Source organism: Notamacropus eugenii, chromosome 2 (genome assembly GCF_028372415.1).
Source record: "Notamacropus eugenii isolate mMacEug1 chromosome 2, mMacEug1.pri_v2, whole genome shotgun sequence".
Taxonomy (NCBI): Eukaryota; Metazoa; Chordata; class Mammalia; order Diprotodontia; family Macropodidae; genus Notamacropus; species Notamacropus eugenii.
The window spans coordinates 234,479,084-234,499,115 of NC_092873.1; the positions used below are offsets into that span (position 1 = coordinate 234,479,084).

Consider the following 20,032-nt stretch of genomic DNA (forward strand, 5'->3'; position numbering starts at 1 on the left):
GTTCCCACTTCAAAGAGAAAACATTACAAGCAGCCAGAAAGAAATCATTCAAGTATCATGGAAACACAATCAGGATAGCACAGGATTTAGCAGCTTCTAAACTAAGGGATTGAAGGGTTTGGAATATGATATTCTAGAGGTCAAAGAAGCTAGGATTAAAACCAAGAATCACCTACCCAGCAAAACTGAATAGAATATTTCAGTGGAAATAAATGAAACTTCCAAGCATTCTTGTTGAAAAGACCAGAGTTGAATACAAAATCTGACTTTGAAATACAAGAATCAAGAGAAACATGAAAAGGTAAACAGGAAAGAGAAGCCATTAATTCAACTCATTAAAGTTGAACTGTTTACATTCCTACATGGAAAAATGACATTTGTAACTCATGAGATCTTTCTAAGTATTAGGGTAGTTGGAGGAAATACACACACACCCAAATACATTTGTATACACACACATATATGCATGTGTGTAAGTATATGTGTATGTTCTCTGAAGACATTCTGAAGTCTAAATAAATTAAACAGTAGAAGAAAAAACTTTAGGTCAAATGAGGATAACCACAAAAGGGATGCATGTAGCAGTTATGAAACTAGAAAAATACATCCATCTGGAATAAGCATCTTGATTACCACATTAACAAAATCAGGCCTCAATTTTAAGTGCCCCTAGGCTCATAACAAGGACAAGATTCACCCCTTTCCCTACTGGTCCTTCTACCTCCTAACAAGAACAATAACATTGACAAGAACCAGGAGAACACTGTACACAGTCATAGCAACACAGTGCAAAGATCAGCTTTGATAGACTTAGCTCTTCTCAGCAATGCAATGATCCTTAGATCTCCACATGACTCATGATGCAAAATGATATCCACTCCCAGGGAAAGAACTATGAAGTCTGAACACAGATCAAAGCATACCATATTTTTTTTTTCCTTTCTCATGGTTTTCACCTTTTGTACTAATTCTTCTTTCACAACATGACTAACATGGAAATATGTTTAATATGATTGTGCATACAGCCTATCAGATTGCTTGCCAGCTTGGGGAGGGGCAAAGGGATAGAGGGAAAGGAGGAGAAAAAAATTGGAACTCAAAATCTTCTCAAAGTGAATGTTCAAAACTATCTTTACAAGTAATTGGAAAAAGAAAACACAATGTAAAGTGCAGCTATGAATCAATGTGCTGGCTTCAGAATCACTCACCTCAAACTGCTTGTTCAGCTTCTTGTACGAAACACACTCTTCCAAAGCATCCTCCTGCTCAATCGCATTGGCAAGTACATTAATTGAAGTTTCTGCCTCCGTCAACCAATTCCATAATTTGTCCATAATCTTGAAGGAGGCCTGCACTGACCTGAGGTCCACCTCTAAGCAAATTTGTCTTCCTCGAGCGCTGGAAGCAACAACAGACAAGCAAACCTTAAATAACGTCCAATGTTATGTACATGATCAACATGAAGTTAATAGATAATGTAAAAAGGAATGTTCCTTTTTACCAATTACCAAAAGTAGCTGAGAAACCCATCCCTTCATATGTTTGGTGCACTTCAGGATCAAACAAGATACTTCCATACCACTTAGTACAGTGCCTGGCACAAAGTTGGCCCTCTATAAACTTGCTTTCTCCTCCTTCAAACAAGAATAGTAAGAATTTTCTATTTGCATATATGAATATTAATTTGTGAAGGTACAAAAAAATTCAAATTACAAAATCACTCCTGTGAAAAACTGAGTTATTATTCTTATTTGGGGATAACATTTAATGTTTGTGCATACCCCAAAAGGGCACTTATTGTATGGGAAATTGGAAAGAGGGCATTCAATTCAGTCATTTCATAAGCGTTATTTTCTCTCCCCATATTCCCAGCTAAACAAAATGACTTAAAGAGAAACTCAATTGAAACAATTTTGAAAATGAAGAACCATCCTCAAAAACGAGACTTCATTCAATAAGGGATTTCCTATGTAGTTATCCCTTTGACATCATGATTTTCCCATTGCAGTTTTTGATATATTACAGTTGTACATAAGATATTAAGTGAGAATGTTTTGGGAGTTCTGTGGAAATCATAGACAACATGTGAAGACCAGCAAACGATGCAGAAAATGTGAGTTTAGAGACTGAGAAATGCATAAAATATATGAACAGTATTGTACAAGATCAACATATTTTCTCTTTTGATACCATAATATTTCAAACTTCATCTCTGGTAGGGCCAAAGAATTTTATGCGGATTTTTCAGATCACCGGGGCACTGTGCCCCTAAACCCCATGATGTGGAAGGGATCATTGTAGCTCTCTTACTTCTCATGACATATGTATTTATGACTTGGAAATGAGATGAAGTCACTTTAATAAACCAAAAGATCTTTGACAATGAGTGTAGGTATTAGCTGTGCCAAGACAGATGACAAACCTCTGGAACTTGATAAAGACTTTCATTACTCAGTGAGTGAGCCATCTCCATTCAGATTGGCTGGTTCTTGGAAAATCTAAACAGTCTGCTGCCAGAAGTTTCACAACTACAGGGTTGGACGGACAAATCTCAGCTGACATAGACTTTGAGGATTCACTCACTTATATATAGGCCTGGATGAATCATCAGAATGGGGATTTATGGTAAAGATGTGTGTATGGCCCTGAAAACCTGATCTGACATCATTTCTTCTGATTTGAAGAACTAGACAAAGGTTAGCAACAATTCAATGGCATGCAACTGCTTATTAGCTACTGAAGGCAGCTGGGGGCACAGTGGATAAGAGCGCTGGGGCTGAAAATGGGGAAAACCCAAGTTGAAATCCAGCCTTAGACTAGCTACATGTCATTGGAGTCACTTAACCCTCTTTGCCTCAGTTTCCTCTTTACCAAGAAAATCCAAAATTTGAAATCCAAATTTGAACCCAATTTGAATCCAAAGATTCAAATATGACTGAAACCAGTGAACAGCAACTTAGTGACTTCCTTATATACTTCTTGTAACAACTAATATGGCAGAAAACAAATGTGAGCACATGCATTGTGCAACAAATGAACTAAATTGATGACTAACGACCTAAATTCACCATATTCTGGGAATTTTATGATAGTATACAGATAAAATATTACCGTTGTTGAATCAGTTTTCAATTACGTCCAACTCCTTATGATCCCATTAGGGGTTTTCTTGTCAAAGACACTTGAAGGGGTCTGACATTTCCTTCTCCAACTCATTTTACAGAAGAGAAAACTAAGGCAAATGGGGTTAAGTGACTTACCCAGGGTCACATAGATAATTAAGAGTCAGAGACCAGATTTCAAATGAGGTCTTCCTGCCTAGAGGCCTGGCATTCTAGCCACTGCTGTGTGACTTAGTTGTCGATGACTAAACCTACATAGCTCTAAAAAGTTATTTTATCATTTAATTTAGACATTAAGTAGTCAGAATAACTTTACTTTATCCTGAACCTTCTACATCACTCTGTAAAGTTGAAGAAAATAGGAAAGACATAAAGAAAATATTCCAAGTTGCTAAAATGAAAAATTCTGTGAAATGCAACTTCAGTGACACTCTGTCAAAGGTACAAAATACGTGGAAGATATACAAGTAATCGATAGAAGATTTAATTGAGAATTCTTAATCACTTTCATATATCAGGGACCACTATACAATGCTTATGGCTGTTGGTTTCCATGTAACATTTCATCTAATTAGAACCCTATCAACTACATAGAAACTCTACCTATCACCCAGGAGGCCAGGGAAAGGAGGGAGGGTTGAGGAAAGAAGATCTGTTTATACAGTTGGTGGGGTATAACTATCCTGAAGCCAACATTCTGACACTCTTTTACTTAAGGTCATTTCCACTTCTAAGAATCTAAAGATTTCTAATAAATGATGGAAAAGAGTACCCCCCCAGGGAAAAAAGAAGACCCAGGGAGAAACGTAACTACAAAGACACTTTACAAATAAAACTGTGGATCATTCTAATTATCAAATAAATAAACTGTTTAAGAAGACAGGAGGATAATCCAATAAATTTAAGAAAAAAATCCGTGCCAAAGAGTTTTAAATGTTTTAGCAGTTAAATGGGTAAATACTCAACTATCTAGAAATCTCATAAGCAGAAATGATTTCCCAAGCAGCTGGGATAGTTGAGGATTTTCTATTACTTTATGTACATTTTTTTTTTCAAACTTAGGAAGGGAGGTGAGGGGGGCAAGGAAGAGGTGGGGGAAGGAGAAAGGAGGAAGAAAGGAAAGGAAGGAAGGAAGGAATGGGAGGGATGGGGTTGGGAGGGAGGGAAGGAGGGAAGGATGGGAGGAGGAAGGAAGGAACTGGGGAAAGAGGGAGGAAGAGGTGGGGGAAGAAGAAAGGAGGAAGAAAGGAAAGGAAGGAATGGGAGGGATGGGATCGGGAGGGAGGTAGGGAAGGAAGGATGGGAGGAGGAAGGAAGGAATTGGTGAAAGAGGGAAGGAAGGTCATGTCCATTTGAAAGACTTCAACCAACGTGACTATATATATGTCTCCAATAAGCATGATGCTCCAATAAACTACCATATATCCATTTAAAAATAAGTTCAAGTTTTGAAAATCCTGTTGATGAAAGAGTAGTTGTCTTTCGCATTATCACAACTGAATGAAAATGTGAGTGTTGTGTTCCCCTGCTATGAGAGAGGAAGTATTATCTTTGAGTATAATCCATTTTTAATTGCCTACTCTATCTAACCCAGCTATTGCTGTATGCAGTCTTAAAATATTTACAAAGCAAAGGAAAAAAGATTTAGAGGTCCTAAATAAAGCAGGTCTATATTCCTAAGTGGTCGATTTTTCTAGAAAGTTTTATCCTCTGCAAAAGTCTTCACTGGTTAGATTACTCCTCAAATGGTGCTGTTATGTAGGAAACCTATATTTAAGGAGCATCTTTCTTTGCTAACGAGGGCATCCTGCGGTTCTTTTCCTCTCAGACATGGGTTATAGCTCATGCATCCAAACCCACTGTCATATCCAACAGATGTAATATCAAAACAGAACCTTCCTCCAGTGAGCCACAGAGAACTTAATATTACATACTTTTTCTCCTAAAAATCTCTTACAAAACATAGCATTTGCACTAGATTTCTTTCTTCCAAAGTCTAATCTCTTTCAACCATATTCATACCTTTTAATTTGCCTTACAACACTGTTATAGGAGGTAGCTAGATGGCCCAACAGATAAAGAGCTGGGTCAGGAGTCAGGAAGACCCGAGTTCGAATGTGACATCAGACACTAACTAGTTGTGTGAATCTGGCCAAGGCACTTAACCTCTCTCTGCCACAATCCACTGCAGAAAGAATTGGCAAACCATTCCAATATCTTTGCTAAGAAAACTCCATGGACTTTATGGTCCAAGGGATCTGTCAGAGACGACTGAACAACAATTCTATCTGCAGAATCGCTACAGAAATTTGTTTTCTAGATTGTTGCAAAAATAAAAGGAAAAACAACTTACTATCATTTCTAAATTGCTGGCTATGCTTTATGAATTGAATATGAATTGCAAAGGAGTCCAACATTATCCACTTTAGTCAAATGCAGAATGCTGAAATCAAAATACCACAAAGTAAATCACATCATGTATCCAAAGGTCTGAGAAGAGGAGAGACTAATTGCACTTAGACCTTTTGAGTCATTCTCAGAATCAAGAAACAAGGAAATATTTTGGAGCACTGACAAGCATAAGAAAGAAATTTTAAGCAGAAGTTAAAGACTGTGGTTCTTGAAACCCAAGTATTCACTGAGGCTGAAGACAACGATTTCCCACACAGATAAGATGCTCTCCAAATTGACCTACCAGGACTGAAAGACAAGAATGACTTAGCTTTATTGAAAAGTGCATTACAGTGTTCGTTTTCATTTTCTTGACATAGGAGTAAATTTAGACTTAGTAAAAAATGATATGCCCACAAACGTACAGAGAGTAACAGAATAGTGACTCAAATCTTCTATCTAGCTTTCTATACTAAGATGTGATTATTGATTTTGGGGCGGCGGGGGGAAGGGTGAGAGGTAGAGACATCGAACTTCATTGTTAAAGGGAACTGCTGGAAAGGAAACTTTCCCAATAAAGATCAGCTATACGCATTTACTCATATATAGCATTCCACAGCATCAAAGCAGTGGGGCAATGTTTGGAACAAAGTATGCAGAGAGAAATAGGAAAACAAAGCAAACAAAAATGGAATGAATAACAAACTCTGATAATTGTTTAGGGAGAAATTCCAAGGCAGATGCTTGTTTGAGAAAGATAAGGCAAGAGTCACTCTAAAAATACGATATAGACCACATAATATTAGTCCAGTTTGCTATCAAAAGGAATCGAAAAAAAAAAAAAAAAAGGCAAACTTAAGGAGGACAGGTATAAAACCTGCTTTTTTAATCTTGCCCAGTAGCTAGAACAATAATGATTGTTATTAATAATGACAAGCACTTGATAGGATGAGCATTCCAAGAGAACAGTAGCTGCTTCCTTTCTGCATTTTTATCACCAGTACTGCCAGCACAGCATTTGGGACATAGTAGGTCTTCAATAGATGCTTACTGATTTGCTTGTTAATGACAAAGACTTAAGAAGTCATAAATAAATGGTGGCATGGAGACAAGCTAGATGGCTTGGTGGGTGCTGGGCTTAGAATAAGGAAAACCTGAGTTCAAATCCAGTCTCACACACTGATCCTGTCAAGTTACTCAACCTCTTGTTCGCCTTAATCTGCTGAAGAAGGAATGGCAAACCACTGCAGTATCTTTGCCAAGAAAACCCAAAATGGGGTCACAGAGAGTCAGACATGATTGAATGACTGAACAACAATAAAATGGTTGTATATACCTCTGAAAACCATAGCTTAAGTCTTTGGATAATGCATTTACTTACGAAATACGACGAAATTCTATTCCACATTGACTGTGTAATATTAACCAATAAAGTCTTTAAATTACCGTTGGTTGAGATTAGCCCAAGCTGCATTGAAGTCATCACCATTTTTCCTTAATGCCCTAGTATCATCAGTTCTATACGTCTTCGCCAATCTCTTCCACAGATTCTCATAAATTTTTATAGTAGCTTTGTTTTTATTTAAATCCTGGAATAATGCCTAAAGCGCAATTTGGGGGGAAAAAATAACATGAGTGGGGTCACAGATGGAAGGTACATCATAACAAAAGACCATCCAAATTATCTTAACACTAATTTTCTCATACCCTGAATGCACTGTGAGTTCTATCAGTGATTAGCATAGTTTGTATAATACCACGAATATTAGCAAAATAAAAATAATCTAAATAGTTATCTATTAATTTAGTTTCCATAAGCATGCACTTTCTGAATAGATCTAAAATATCTTCTAATATTAAATTGCAGTTTTTTAGCTGAAGAGGCAAATGCATACATCACACATGGATACAGTACATATACACAGAATACTATAAGAAGTAGTACCATAGAGTACTAAAAGGTTTACCAATAATAAAAGAAAGACAGCAATCTTCTTGCTTTCTATCAGAAAAATATTAAAAATAACCATTAATTCAGTATATCTATTCTCAAGTTTTATACAATATGAAACTACTGGGAAAAAGAAAAAACAAAGAAGTAGTAGTAGAGATATACCACCTAGATATACATACTCAGAAGCTGGTGTTTAATTTTATGCAATTGAAAAGCATATTACATTCTTTCTGTCATTTGGTCCACCCCACAGTCCTTCAAAGTAGGAAAGGCAGGTCCTACACAGATATAGAAACTGGGACCAAGAAAGAAGAATCTACTTGCTCAAGATCTCATGATGAGTGGCCAATTCAAGACCAGGCATTTTCAGTCTATTTCTCTTTATACTACACCCGTAGTTTGAGGGCTCCTTTACAGCCATCACACACATAGAGCTTTTTTGTTTAAGCGGTTATTGACATACGTCAATGTTAACATATTTGAAATTGAAATTTCTTACTATTATGAAAATTGCCTTGACTTCACTGATCCCATCAAAGGGTTTTGTACATCCTTGGTGGAGCCAGACTACACTCTGAAAACTGCCATATTATGTAATAGTACAAGAAAATTTAGACTATGCTAAAGCAGGTGTGCTAGAGGCAGCCTGAACTCATACCAGGGAGGCACAATTGTTAAATTTTCAGTATGAGGATTTATACATTAGAAATCAGCAAATGCTAGAAATCAGGGCATGGTTGACAGTTCTGATACTTGTTTAGAATGAGGAAAGTTAAAGACAAAAATTTAATGCTACAGTATATGGGGCAAACATTCTTTTTCCAAGGAGCCAGTTGTTAAATGTTTACCAGCATATCACTGCTTTAAATATTCAACCAGATTTCTCAACGTTCTTCAATTGCTTCTATAGAAAATTCCCTTTCAAATAAAGCACACAAAAAGTCCATATACAAAGTAGTAACGACAGCAATTTAAAAATTCCCTAAAATATCGTAAAAGTTTGATAATTCAGTTCTATTTTTCTCCAACAGATCATCAAAGAATGGTGGTAGCCAATAGTTCATGCTGGTACAATAAAGTTCAGTTTACATGAGAAAATTAAAGACATAGCAGTTTACCTGCAGTGTCCAGAAAATAATTTTTTAAAACTGTTTTCTTACAAGAGGTACCTGAGATAACATCAGGATTATAAACCCTGGAAAAAATCAACTCTACAAAAAGAAAAATGCTGCTCAAGCAAAAACAATAGGAAAAACATTACAAGGCTATACTCTTTATGCCTTAACAATCACATGAAAGCACAGCAGCGCCAGTTAAAGATGTTTTGTTGGTTTGAATATTTTATCTTGTCCACCTATGACTCCTTTCAGTTCCCAAGTTACAGGTATAAGAAAATAAATATTTTAAGGTACTTTAGCTTACAATGGCCTATGCCTTCTTCAGGGAAAATGGGAATTTTACTATTATTATTATTATTTATCCCAGGTTTTCTGTTCCAAAATCTAAAAAAGAGAAAAAAAATAAACACTTGGGACAATGTACAATTCAACACGAAATCTATTCGGAGCCCACTATAGATTTCCTTCTACCACTGGAGTTAGCAAACAGGTGGCCATCAAATAGGCTTTGAGATTTGGTAAAACACTAATGATAAACTACAGACACTGACTATAAGTGGACTTTTGTTTCCCTACTTTAAAATCAATTAACCAACCAACACTCATGAAGTACCCACTAGGGGTTAGGCAATGGACGAAAGCACTGGGGATACAAAAAGAAGCAAAATCTTTTACCTGTTGCGGGTGGAAGCTCAATTCCATGTGGACAGTCTCGGGCGGGTAAAGGTGGGAACTTCTAAATCTTAGAGTTCTCATGAGGCGTCCCAGAAAACAGCAGGGAATCGAGGAGTGAGACCGAGCTATCTCGTGTATTTCCGCCTCTTCCCGTGAGAAACGTGATGGGAGGAGCATCCCCGCCCTCGAGACTGACCCGGATCTGGGCACACCTATTGTTATCTAACAGGCAAGGTATTCAGGTGCAAACTACATGGCCGGAGAGCTTAAGTAGGGTCAGGAAAGCCTGAAAGCTCTTAGCGCTGAGGGGCCCTTACAGGACAGAAGGCCCCTCTTCCTTCTTTCCTCTCTTCGCTCTTCCCTCTCCCCTCTCTCTCCACTTCCACTTCTGCTTTCATTCTCTTGCTGTAAGATCTTTGCCTCCTTGGGAGATTCCTCTCTCTCTCCTAAGGAAGAGTTCCCCCTGCACATGTAACCAAGACCCTGAATAAAGCCTAACCCTTGTTCGACTCTGGAAAGTCTCTTCTCTCATACGTTTATCTGGTTTGGCCAGCCGAAGACCTGCAATAGGGAAGGTAAGACTCGGGTAGCCCTCAGGCCTCTAGGCCTGGCATTTACCAATCACAGATTTCACTCCTTTCAATTGTAATGCATGTATCCAATTGAAGCAATGGAAACAAAACAACTCTACTGATGATTAGACTGCAGTACCCTAAATTGCATTCATTATACTTATTATCTAATGCCTTAATATTTTAATCACATTTCACAAATGAATTATCCAGGGATTGCATTCTTTTGGAGACTTTTCAAGAGAACGGGGAAAGAGAAGGATCACAAAAGTAAAATAATTCAGTATGGAGTCAACATAAGCTAAATGCAAAAAATGTGTATGGAAATCCAACTCTGTCTCTTTTGCCATGAGAGGCAAAAATAAATTAAAAGTCAAATTATGATCAATGTAAAAGATCCCATTACGCTCAAATTTTTTTACACACAAGGTCCATAATTATAGAAAAAACTCATTCAGTGTGAGCAACAGGTATAGAACACAGGTCTCTCTGGTTTTCAAGTCCAGCCCTCTTTTCCACAATGACAAATTGCATGAAATGATGGATTTTTTTATTTAAGCGTTAAACATTTTTTGGCATTAACTCACCAAAGAAGCCCTAAAAAGAGGATTCTCTTTGGATGTGTGTACACAATAAATCTTCACATGTATCTGATGTATAATGAAAATGCAGTACACAATTTAAATATGTATATATCTCACAGAACCCTAAATACAGAAAGACTTCATAGGAAACAAACAAAATGAAACTTCACTGAAGAAAAAGAAATGCAAACAATCTGGTAAATCCTACTTTGTTCTGAGAAATTTGCTTCACAAGTGGTTCCTCTTCTGAGATACTAAGTAGTTTGGCTTTGTATTCGGTTACAAGTTCTTGGACTTGTCTATTTAAATCTCTCCAACGTTGGGAGTCCGTAAGCATGTTTTGCAGCCGCTCTTGCCTTGAGTTCACAGCAAATTCAGTGCTGGCCCACTGAATTTTGACTTCATTAACTATGGGAAGCAATGCAAAAAGTTAGACCTCAAAGTTCATATGAACTGAGCATCAGTGATAAACTGATTGATGTTTGAAATCTGGCAAATAAAACAAAAAGATTTCTAGTTCGATCCAAGAGAGGAATCCAACATGCCTATATAGGTAAATTGTAAGAAATGTCCCTAAAGGGAGAGAAGGACAGAACAGCACCATCTTAACTGTTGACATTACAAATTGTTGAAAATACAAATCCAAAATTAGAGGGTAACAGTACACAGCAAGGTAATCACTGAAAAAGCAATAATCAACTCCAAGCTAAACTAAACCAGTCAAGGAATATTAAAAAGTCGATAGATCCCTGTTAAAAAAAAAATACCCCTACTTGGCTTTACACTTAATGTGGGAAGGCAGGGTCTAGGAATTTTATAAATGAAGTACTGAAATGAAAATAGAAAAGGAGGTCATTCTTGGTCCTTGAAACAAGTGATGACAATGGATGGGATGACACCACTGAGGAGGAGGTTTTAGAGGGATTCACAAGATAGACAAAAGTACAAAGCAGAACAGTAGAGATAGGTCACAAAAAGGCACATCCAAGCAGGGTAAAGAAGGGGGTGGGAGTGGGGGGTGGCCGCAATATTAAAGAACAGTCAAAAGTGATGTTGTTCCAGCATTCTATAGCTCAAAGGAATACAAAACAAAAAGAAAATGGGCGGAATCTACCACGTAAGTGATAAAACTAAGTCGAGAGATACAAAGATTCTTTAAGGCTACAAGGATTTATTTGGTAAATTAACTTTGCCAATTAAATGATTGCTACCTTAACCCACAATCTTAACAGACCCTTTAAAACAATTGACTTCAGTCCCATCAGTGACATGAGGCTCAAGAGTGATACTTAAGTTATAGCAGCACTTTCCTGTGGCCCTGTCTTTATTTTCTTGGTTGCTTAAAAATAAATGGGAATAAAATAAACCTAAAGTGTAAATAATTATAATCTCTCACGATCCAAGGTACTCTTCATGAAGTGAAAATCAACGCCTGCTTTAAATCAGTACATTTTGATATTCAAAGATTGATACTGACACCACTATCGTTTCTGCACTGATCCAGCTCACAACCACTCAATGCAGAGGAGACAAGAGAGTTGCTATAGAAGAAGAATGCATCCTGTTGCAGACAATGTGGTGATGAGTCTCTTCCAATGTAGCTGGGCTATATAAGGCACATGTATTCTATCCACAGGGCCATGCTCCAAGTGCCTCCAGTCAACTACTACCTCCTAACACTGATGATGCAACACGAGCAAAAGAAATCCTTCTGAACATTAAATTTGTAAGTTTGGAAAATAAGGGTTCTTCTGCTTCTGAGTGTCAAAAGAATTCTGGAGACTTTTAAAATTTTTTTCTTTGTTGTCAGGAGATTCCTTTGCTAAACATAGAAAGTTCAACAGAAAAGGACACTGGTTCACCTCCATGACCTGAAGAAGCATCCAAGTGAGCCCTGGGGAGACATACCAGTATACAACTCAAAAGAAAGACATTCAGAATTCACATAAGCAAAAGTGATTTGGTACTTGACACTGAGGGAAATAAATACTCCTAAAAAGACTATTATACAGTCTCAATTTTAAGGACAAAACTAAAATATAAAGAAATGTACTATACATCAAAATGTGTCAACCCAAATAAAAATGTGTTTGTATATATGTATCATGTGTAATGTGTGTATATCTAGAGACAGATGTGTATACACACACACACAAAGATGTACATTATCCATATATGTTACATACACACATATTAGTAGGATTTACTAAGTGAGGAAATTCACAGTTTACAAAGTGAGGACAGACGACGACAGATAGCTGCAAGAGACTTACGTTTTTCGATGATGGCTGTTTTTATATCTGTTTTACTCTTCAAATTTCGGGCTAATGTAAAAATACGATCCAATTGGGAGTGGCGCTGCTCTAAGTCAGCCTTTGTAATCTAATGAAAAAGAAATTATATTACATTTTGTACTGAGAGTCACTAGGGAACAATGGAGAGAGGGCTGACCCCAAAAGTCAGCAAGGCAGAAGTTCCAGCTGCCTCTGACTCCTCCTGGGCTATTGGATCCCAGGGCAGTCAAGCAGTGCTCTGGGCAAGTCTCTAGGGCTACCTGAGAAGGTGCCAATATCCCAGACCGGTGGTTTCCTTGGTACAGCAAACTCCTAGGTCATGAAACTCACTCTAAAACAGTCCCTACGTATTATAATATAGCACAAATGTTAGTTTAATAAAAACAATGCTAAGGAATCTCATGACTTTTTTCCAGAAAGACAGTCTTCAACTTATCTAGATCCACGTATGTGATTAAGATGACTCTCCCAGTACTGCTAAAGAAAGAACAAAAAACAAGATTGACCAAGCATTATTAAGGTGATTAAAGAGTGCAAGTGTATCAATGAGCTTCTGAACTGTAGATTAATTACACATCAATGATGAACTGCTGCTTCAGAAGCTTTTGTACCATTTAACACTGATTAAGTGTCCTGATTTTGTTCTCTATAAAACTGATAAATCCTGAAAGAAAAGAGGATGAAATCAGAGAACAATTCATGTTTCAAGAATAATGATCATAAACACAAAATACGGACTACAGTGTAAGGTTTTTACCAATGGCTGGTAAAAGAACTGAGGTAATGCTGGAGCAGGAAGACGGTACTACAACACAGAATACTAATACACTATTAACTTTTTTCCAAAGAAAAAATTTCCATTTTTCAAATATCAGCCTACCCACAAAAGTCTTATGCTTAAGGAAAACAGTCTCTCTGAATGAGGATGTAAAAAGTAATTTAATCTTGAAAATTCAAAGTTTCATGAAATTCTAGAAATACAATGACCTTGAATGTAGTATTCAACACACAGTTACGTTCTATTGTGTACCGCAGGTAGGAAAACACTCCAGACTCAACTAGTGTGTAGTTTGCTAGAAAGTAAACACTAGGTTTTAATACTGAGGGTAGGGAATACGTTCATATCTTCAAGATAGGCAGCACCTTGCAAATAAGTATCTAAGAGATGAATGCTGATTTGAGCCATTCATATATCAGCAGATGAATCCATGGGTGCATCGAAAACCTAATTGGGTTAACACGGATTTTATGAAACTCAATTGCTTTAAGTGGGAAGATTTCTTCTTCCTTGTTGTAAAAGCTTTGTAAATTCTACGTTCCCACAGTTAGCACCACAAACGAAATGGAGACTTTTTAGGTCAGTCTTATCTGCTTTTATAATTCTGGCATTCAACTTTACACCACATACTTACTTTCATACGTTCAATTGTCTCTTTGATCTCTTCCGTATTTCCAACTTTGACAACGCTGGACCTCAGCATTCGTTCGATGCACATAAGCCATTCAGCTAGTTCTGTCGCAGTTTTTTCTAGATCGGGAAGCGAGGAAAGTTCTGGTTCTAGAGATGACTGTGTCTCACTAGTAATTTCGGAGGTGGCAGGATGATCTAAAGAAATACAAATAGATCCAGAAGAGATTTTGCTACTGATTTCTTTTAATCTTTCAAATAAAATGCTGAGCAGTTTAATAAAGAAAATCTCCATTTTACATACTAGTCATCTATTAATTCATATTCACTTTGTAATATGCATTAGAACTGGAGAGATAAGGCTTTTATAGATCTGTGTTCAAGTCCCAACTCTGGTACCTATTACTACTGTGACTTGGGGCAAATCATATTTACTCATCTATAAAATAAGGATATTTGAAGTATGTGGGATGTAGGGTTTTTTTGGAAGGAAAGAATTTAGCAAAAAATATAAATTCTAATAGAAATGTTATACCACTTTTGAGGAACAATGTGATTTTCTGGAATTATCGCTGGTGAGAAATTCAGAAGACCTGAAATTCGGAAATTCAGATTTTCTCAGCTCCAACATTTTTTATTCTACTAATTCATTTTGTTTTAATGTTATAAACATTTTCAAATTGTCCCCACTCTTAAAAAGTTCTCTTACAAAAAAAAATGAAGTAAAACCAATATGATGAAATCATTTGAAAGAGAATGCCAATGCCATTCCACATCTGTAAAAGCACCTCCACCCCAGTTCTCTATTTTTAATTTGTTTACTAGAGGTGTATTTTTTCCCTTCCCACCTTCCATGTCATTAAGAAAAAAAGGAAAGAAAAAAAATTCTTGTAAAATAGGCATAATCAAGCATTGGATATATACAAAAGTATTTATGACTTATTCTTTACCCTAAACCCATTACCTCTCTATCAGAGGATAGTACATCATTGGTAAACTGGAATCATGAATTATATCAACTCTATTGATCATAGCTCCACAGTTTTGCAAATATATATGCCTTTACAGTGTTGCTTTTATTATATCACTTCTCTTGGTTTTCTACTAATTTGAATCTTCCTCAATTTACATTCTTCCGACTCTTCCAGCTCATATAATTGTGGGTTAATAAATATAGATAATGTTTGGGAGCATTAAGTTGTTTCTTCTGCAAAATAGGTTTCATAATAGAAATGCTACATAGCTAGCAGGTAATTTTAAAGAAAGTGTTTTATTACTGTCAAAACACTATGTAAATTTAAGTTAGTTTTCCAATACAATTTTTTTATAACGTACCTTATATATCAATTATTTTAAGGCAGGGCACAGTGTATAAAATGTAACTGGATAGAACCATTGAGCGTGAAAGACCAGAAGAATGTCATTAGAAGTCTGTGTTTTACTGTATAAGGGCAAATGTCACTTAATTATTGCCTTTACAAAGATTTCTTTCAACTGCATACCATCTGTGAACCTGGGGAAAAAATTTTTCTCCCTATATTCCATTCACTGGAATATAACAGATTGGGTTATGAAGTAAATGACCTCCTGGGTCCTAGGTTCATGCTGATACAGGTCATTCAGAGATGTGTTCAAATAAAGTCATATGTATTTCCAAAAAACTCTAAAGTATAACTGGGTAGACATGAATCCTCCTATATAATCAAGAACCTATATACAATGAGGGCCAATCACCCCTAATTTATCCATGTAAACTCCATATTTGTACATATTAAGGTAATGCTTCAAATGGGATACACATATAATAATGTAGTATTTTCTCATATACAAAAAGCCAACCACACGTACATACAACTACATATATGTGGGCATGCATACATATATCTATAGATATATAGATATCTATAAATGTATAGATATAATTAGTTTATTCTCATGCCAGAATGATAAAGTATTTTGACACTAGGTGAATAACCATAGCATTTGGTGGCTGAGTGGATAGAGCACTGGGCAGGGTACTGGAAATATCTGAGTTCAAATCTAGTCTCATGCACTTAATACTTGTGTGACCTTGAACAAGTCACCAATTCTCTATCTGCCTCAGCTGCCTTAACTATAGAAAACACTGAGGATAATAGACCTACTTCCCAGGGCTGCTGTGACAATCAAATGAGATCACACTAAAATATCTATGAAGCAATGATCCTAGTGTCTAGCACATAGTAAGTGCTTAATTAAAGTGTCAGACCTCTTGCCCATTGATGAAAAATGTTGTCGGTTAAACCCTTTACCAGATTCTACCTCTGATTTTTTGAAATTAAAATGGAGGTAAAAAAGAACACATTAGCTCTCTAACACTGCATAGTGGATTAAGGGGCCAGGCTTGGATTTAGAACCACCCTGGGTTCAAGTGTTGCCACTGACACTCCCTAGTGAAAATGGACAAACTGTTGAACCTCTCAGTGACCAAGACAGCAAAGAGTTTTACCTACAGAGGAGTGGACCATTTTACTCATAGGATCATAGATCTACTTAGAAATAATCTCCCCATTTCACTAATGATGAAAGGAAGATCAAGGATTGTTGAGTGACAGAAAGGTCATCTAGGATAGTCAAGGGTCAGAGAAGGGAACTGAATCCAAGTGTTCTCACTTCAGAGTAAGTCTTCCTTCCACTGTTCCATGCTGACTCAAAAATGGTGGAGGAAAACTCTCCAAGTGATAGAATCATAGAGGCAAATCCTAAATATAAGCTACCCTTTGACAATAAGAATATATACATTTTGTGATATAAAAAAAAATAGAAAAGGTATGTCTACTGAAAATATTAATAACTGAAGGAATCTACAAGGCATAATTGACAATTTATATGAAAACTGCCTAATTTCAAGTGATTCATGCTGGAATTGTGTGTCTCCCCCCCCCGCCCCCCCCCCCCCCGCAAAAAATGTATAAGCTCTTTGGGTGGAATAAATATATCTTTTAATTCTTTTCCACCTCAAAATCATCCTACTAATGAGAAAACAATGTAGTCTGGTGGGGTGGTATGTTGTGGTGCTAAAGTAAAATACTTTTTACCTAGGTTAAATACTGATATATTAACTATGTAATCTTTAGCAAATGACTGAGCTTCCCTGGGAGCCAGTTTACAACATGAAAAGGCAAATATGTAACATGAGAAACTATCATCCCAGTCTCATTTAAATATTCATAAAGCTAGTATTAACTATTCTACTCTAATGCTCTTTATTCACTCAAGCAGTAGGATTTTTTAAAAAAGATATTTATCTGTTAAACCCCAAAAGAAAAGAACACATTTAAATTGTACTTTTTAAAAAATGAAGAGGAAACATTACTTTTAAAACTCTCTTAGAAGAATAGCTTTACAGAGAAATAATAGAAAGATGAAAGTTCCACATAAAATTAAACAAAATTAAGATATCAAGTTTTCCCTTATTTACCAGAGGCTGTTGAAGGATGGGGTTCGCAAACATCCAAGGGTCTCTCCTCCAGGGCGCGAGGGATATCCCTCTCCACCTATAATTTCATACACAGAGAGGGAAAGAAAGGTAAGAGAAAATATTACTTCCCACAGAATGAAGATGATTTTATAGTCCAAATTTCATTCAAAATGAATATGTTTCTATTATTCTAACTAGAATATCAAAAAATTATGTTTGCTTTAATAGACAGAACTTAAACCCATCAGTAGACATGGATCTATGGCTTTATTGAAGTGGGCCTTCTTTAATATAAAAAGAACTGATTCATACTTCACTATGTATGACTCTTTTTCATTCTCCATTATGCATTTTAATTCACTTAATTAGCTAAATCAGAAAGGGAAGATCATGCTTTTTAAAAACACCTTACAAATTAAAATAATTCAAAATAACAATAACTCCTATTTCCAAAAAATACATAATTTTCATTTAGTTTTATTATCAAAAACTAAGAAATGTCTGTGCATAACCAAAAGGAAAATTATTACACAGGAATGGGAGTGATCAAATATAGTATTCTTCTATACCTAGTCATAGAAAGGAATGAAAGATGGTAAGGGGAAAGGGAAGGCAAGGGAAGAAGGGAAGGAATGGGGAAGAGGGGAGGGGAAAAGGAGAAAATGGAAGGGAAAATGAGGGCGAAGAGGGAAGAGAAGGGAAGAAACAAGCATTTATTAAGTGCTTAATATGAGCCACACACTTTGGTAAGTTTTTTACAAATATTCTCTCACTTGAGCTTCACAACACCCCTAGTGGTAGCTGTTAGTATGACCTCCATTTGATAGTTGAGAAAAATGATGCAGACAGAGCTGAAGGGACTTGCCCATGGTCAGTTACTAAGTGTCTGAGGCTAGATTTCCACACAGGTCTCACAGACTCACAGACTAGAACTCTGTTACACCAACTAGCTGCCTCTTAATGACCACATGACAGTTATCTTAAGCAGAATTATCACACTTCTGTGTGATAGATTAGATTTGTTTTGCCCTTATTAAGAAGTCAGAACTAGGGTCAATGGTTAGAAGTGCAGAAGGAAAGAGTGACTCAAAATGAGGAAAATCCTCATCATAATTGCAGTGGCCAAAATCGGAAGGGACTGCCCTGAAGGATGGTGGCACTGGAGTTCTCCTACTAGTAGATGCTAAAAAGACACTTGGGAAACACTTGGTAGAGTTTCTCTTTCTTATGTGATACTCAAGTTTGATGTAGGAAGCTATACTTTTCTGGGTCCAAAATAACAGTTTCAAGCTAGTTCTGTCTGGTTTGTCTCAAGTAACATTAATATTCATTATTTCATCGACTTCACAACATCCAAATCTATTAAGCAAAATGCCCCGAAAACATTGATCCCTATTTTTAAGATAAGCAAATCAATATTTCACTACATTCCATGAACATAAGAGGCACTCACAAAGAAAAATGGGGGAGGGCATCTTTAAAGGTAAAATAGAATATTACAAGGATATCATTCTTATAATAATCAAATCACATCCACAAATATTGATTGGGACATGCAATGTGCAAAGCATTTCAGGCATACCTTATCCCACTTGATATTCAGAGTTCTTAAACTGGCAGAAATGAATTTTCCTTCATTCATACTGAAGTCTTCCAATGCAAGTAGCGAAGGGATATTTGCGTTCAACCACCGAAGATTTTCCCTTTGTACATCCATGTGCTGGGTTAAGTCCTAAAGGGGGCAGAAGAGAGCTTTGGTTAAAAGGGCAACACACAGCCACACCAGCATTAGTAGAATGACATGAAAAACCCTTGTCTTTAAATCATGGATTTGGCATTTAAAATGTTCATGCGTAAACATACTACAATCTAACCGGAAATAATAGGAACAATCCCTGAAAATAATTTCATGTGGAATGAAGTTCTTTACGTGGCAAATAATCTCTAAGAAAACAGCAATACACACTTCAATTTATCTAAAAATACGCTTAACAAAGAGAATACAGAACAAATAATGCCTCTAGTTTTTTCTATACATGTCATGGGACTAATTTGGAACAATGCAAATGAAAATATTTTAAGGAACAGAATTACAAAGCAGTAATTAAGAATCAAAGTGTAATAAAGCCAAGTGTAATGATGCAACACGGCCATGATTTTTAAGGCTAAAAACTGCCAGGAAGTGCTACTCCTACAACACATTTAATAAGCTACGTGAACAATTGAATGAATACGTTGCACTAGGCAGCAGGATCTTAACACAGAAGGACCAAGCCTTTCTATGATATGAAACCATTATATGATGCCAAAATATCAGGATTCTGCTTGAACTATTGAAATGACAGTGTCAAGTAATAATTCTTATGCTAACAGAATCTTCTGAAAGTATGACTTCAAGTATTACTTATTGCCCCTTCTCAGAGCTAACCTTATAAATGCGATGTAATATCCCTT

General features: G+C 36.4%; 1 protein-coding gene and 1 long non-coding RNA gene across 5 annotated transcripts in view; one reads left to right on the plus strand and one right to left on the minus strand.

The window, feature by feature from the left end:
* Positions 1-20,032, minus strand: part of LOC140526962 (utrophin-like) — a 90,194-nt gene that overhangs the window by 25,253 nt on the left and 44,909 nt on the right. For all 4 annotated transcript variants that reach the window (XM_072643578.1, XM_072643579.1, XM_072643576.1 and 1 more), the window contains 7 exons: positions 19,161-19,310; positions 17,579-17,654; positions 14,123-14,316; positions 12,690-12,798; positions 10,625-10,824; positions 6,960-7,114; positions 1,209-1,398 (listed from right to left, as the gene is read on the minus strand). In XM_072643578.1, coding sequence (XP_072499679.1) covers positions 1,209-1,398; positions 6,960-7,114; positions 10,625-10,824; positions 12,690-12,798; positions 14,123-14,316; positions 17,579-17,654; positions 19,161-19,310 — 1,074 coding nt within the window. The remainder of the gene's footprint in view (positions 1-1,208; positions 1,399-6,959; positions 7,115-10,624; positions 10,825-12,689; positions 12,799-14,122; positions 14,317-17,578; positions 17,655-19,160; positions 19,311-20,032) is intronic.
* LOC140526966 (uncharacterized) lies at positions 10,818-12,515 on the plus strand. The gene is made up of 2 exons (XR_011974625.1): positions 10,818-12,142; positions 12,227-12,515. It is a non-coding gene; the product is annotated as an uncharacterized lncRNA (long non-coding RNA).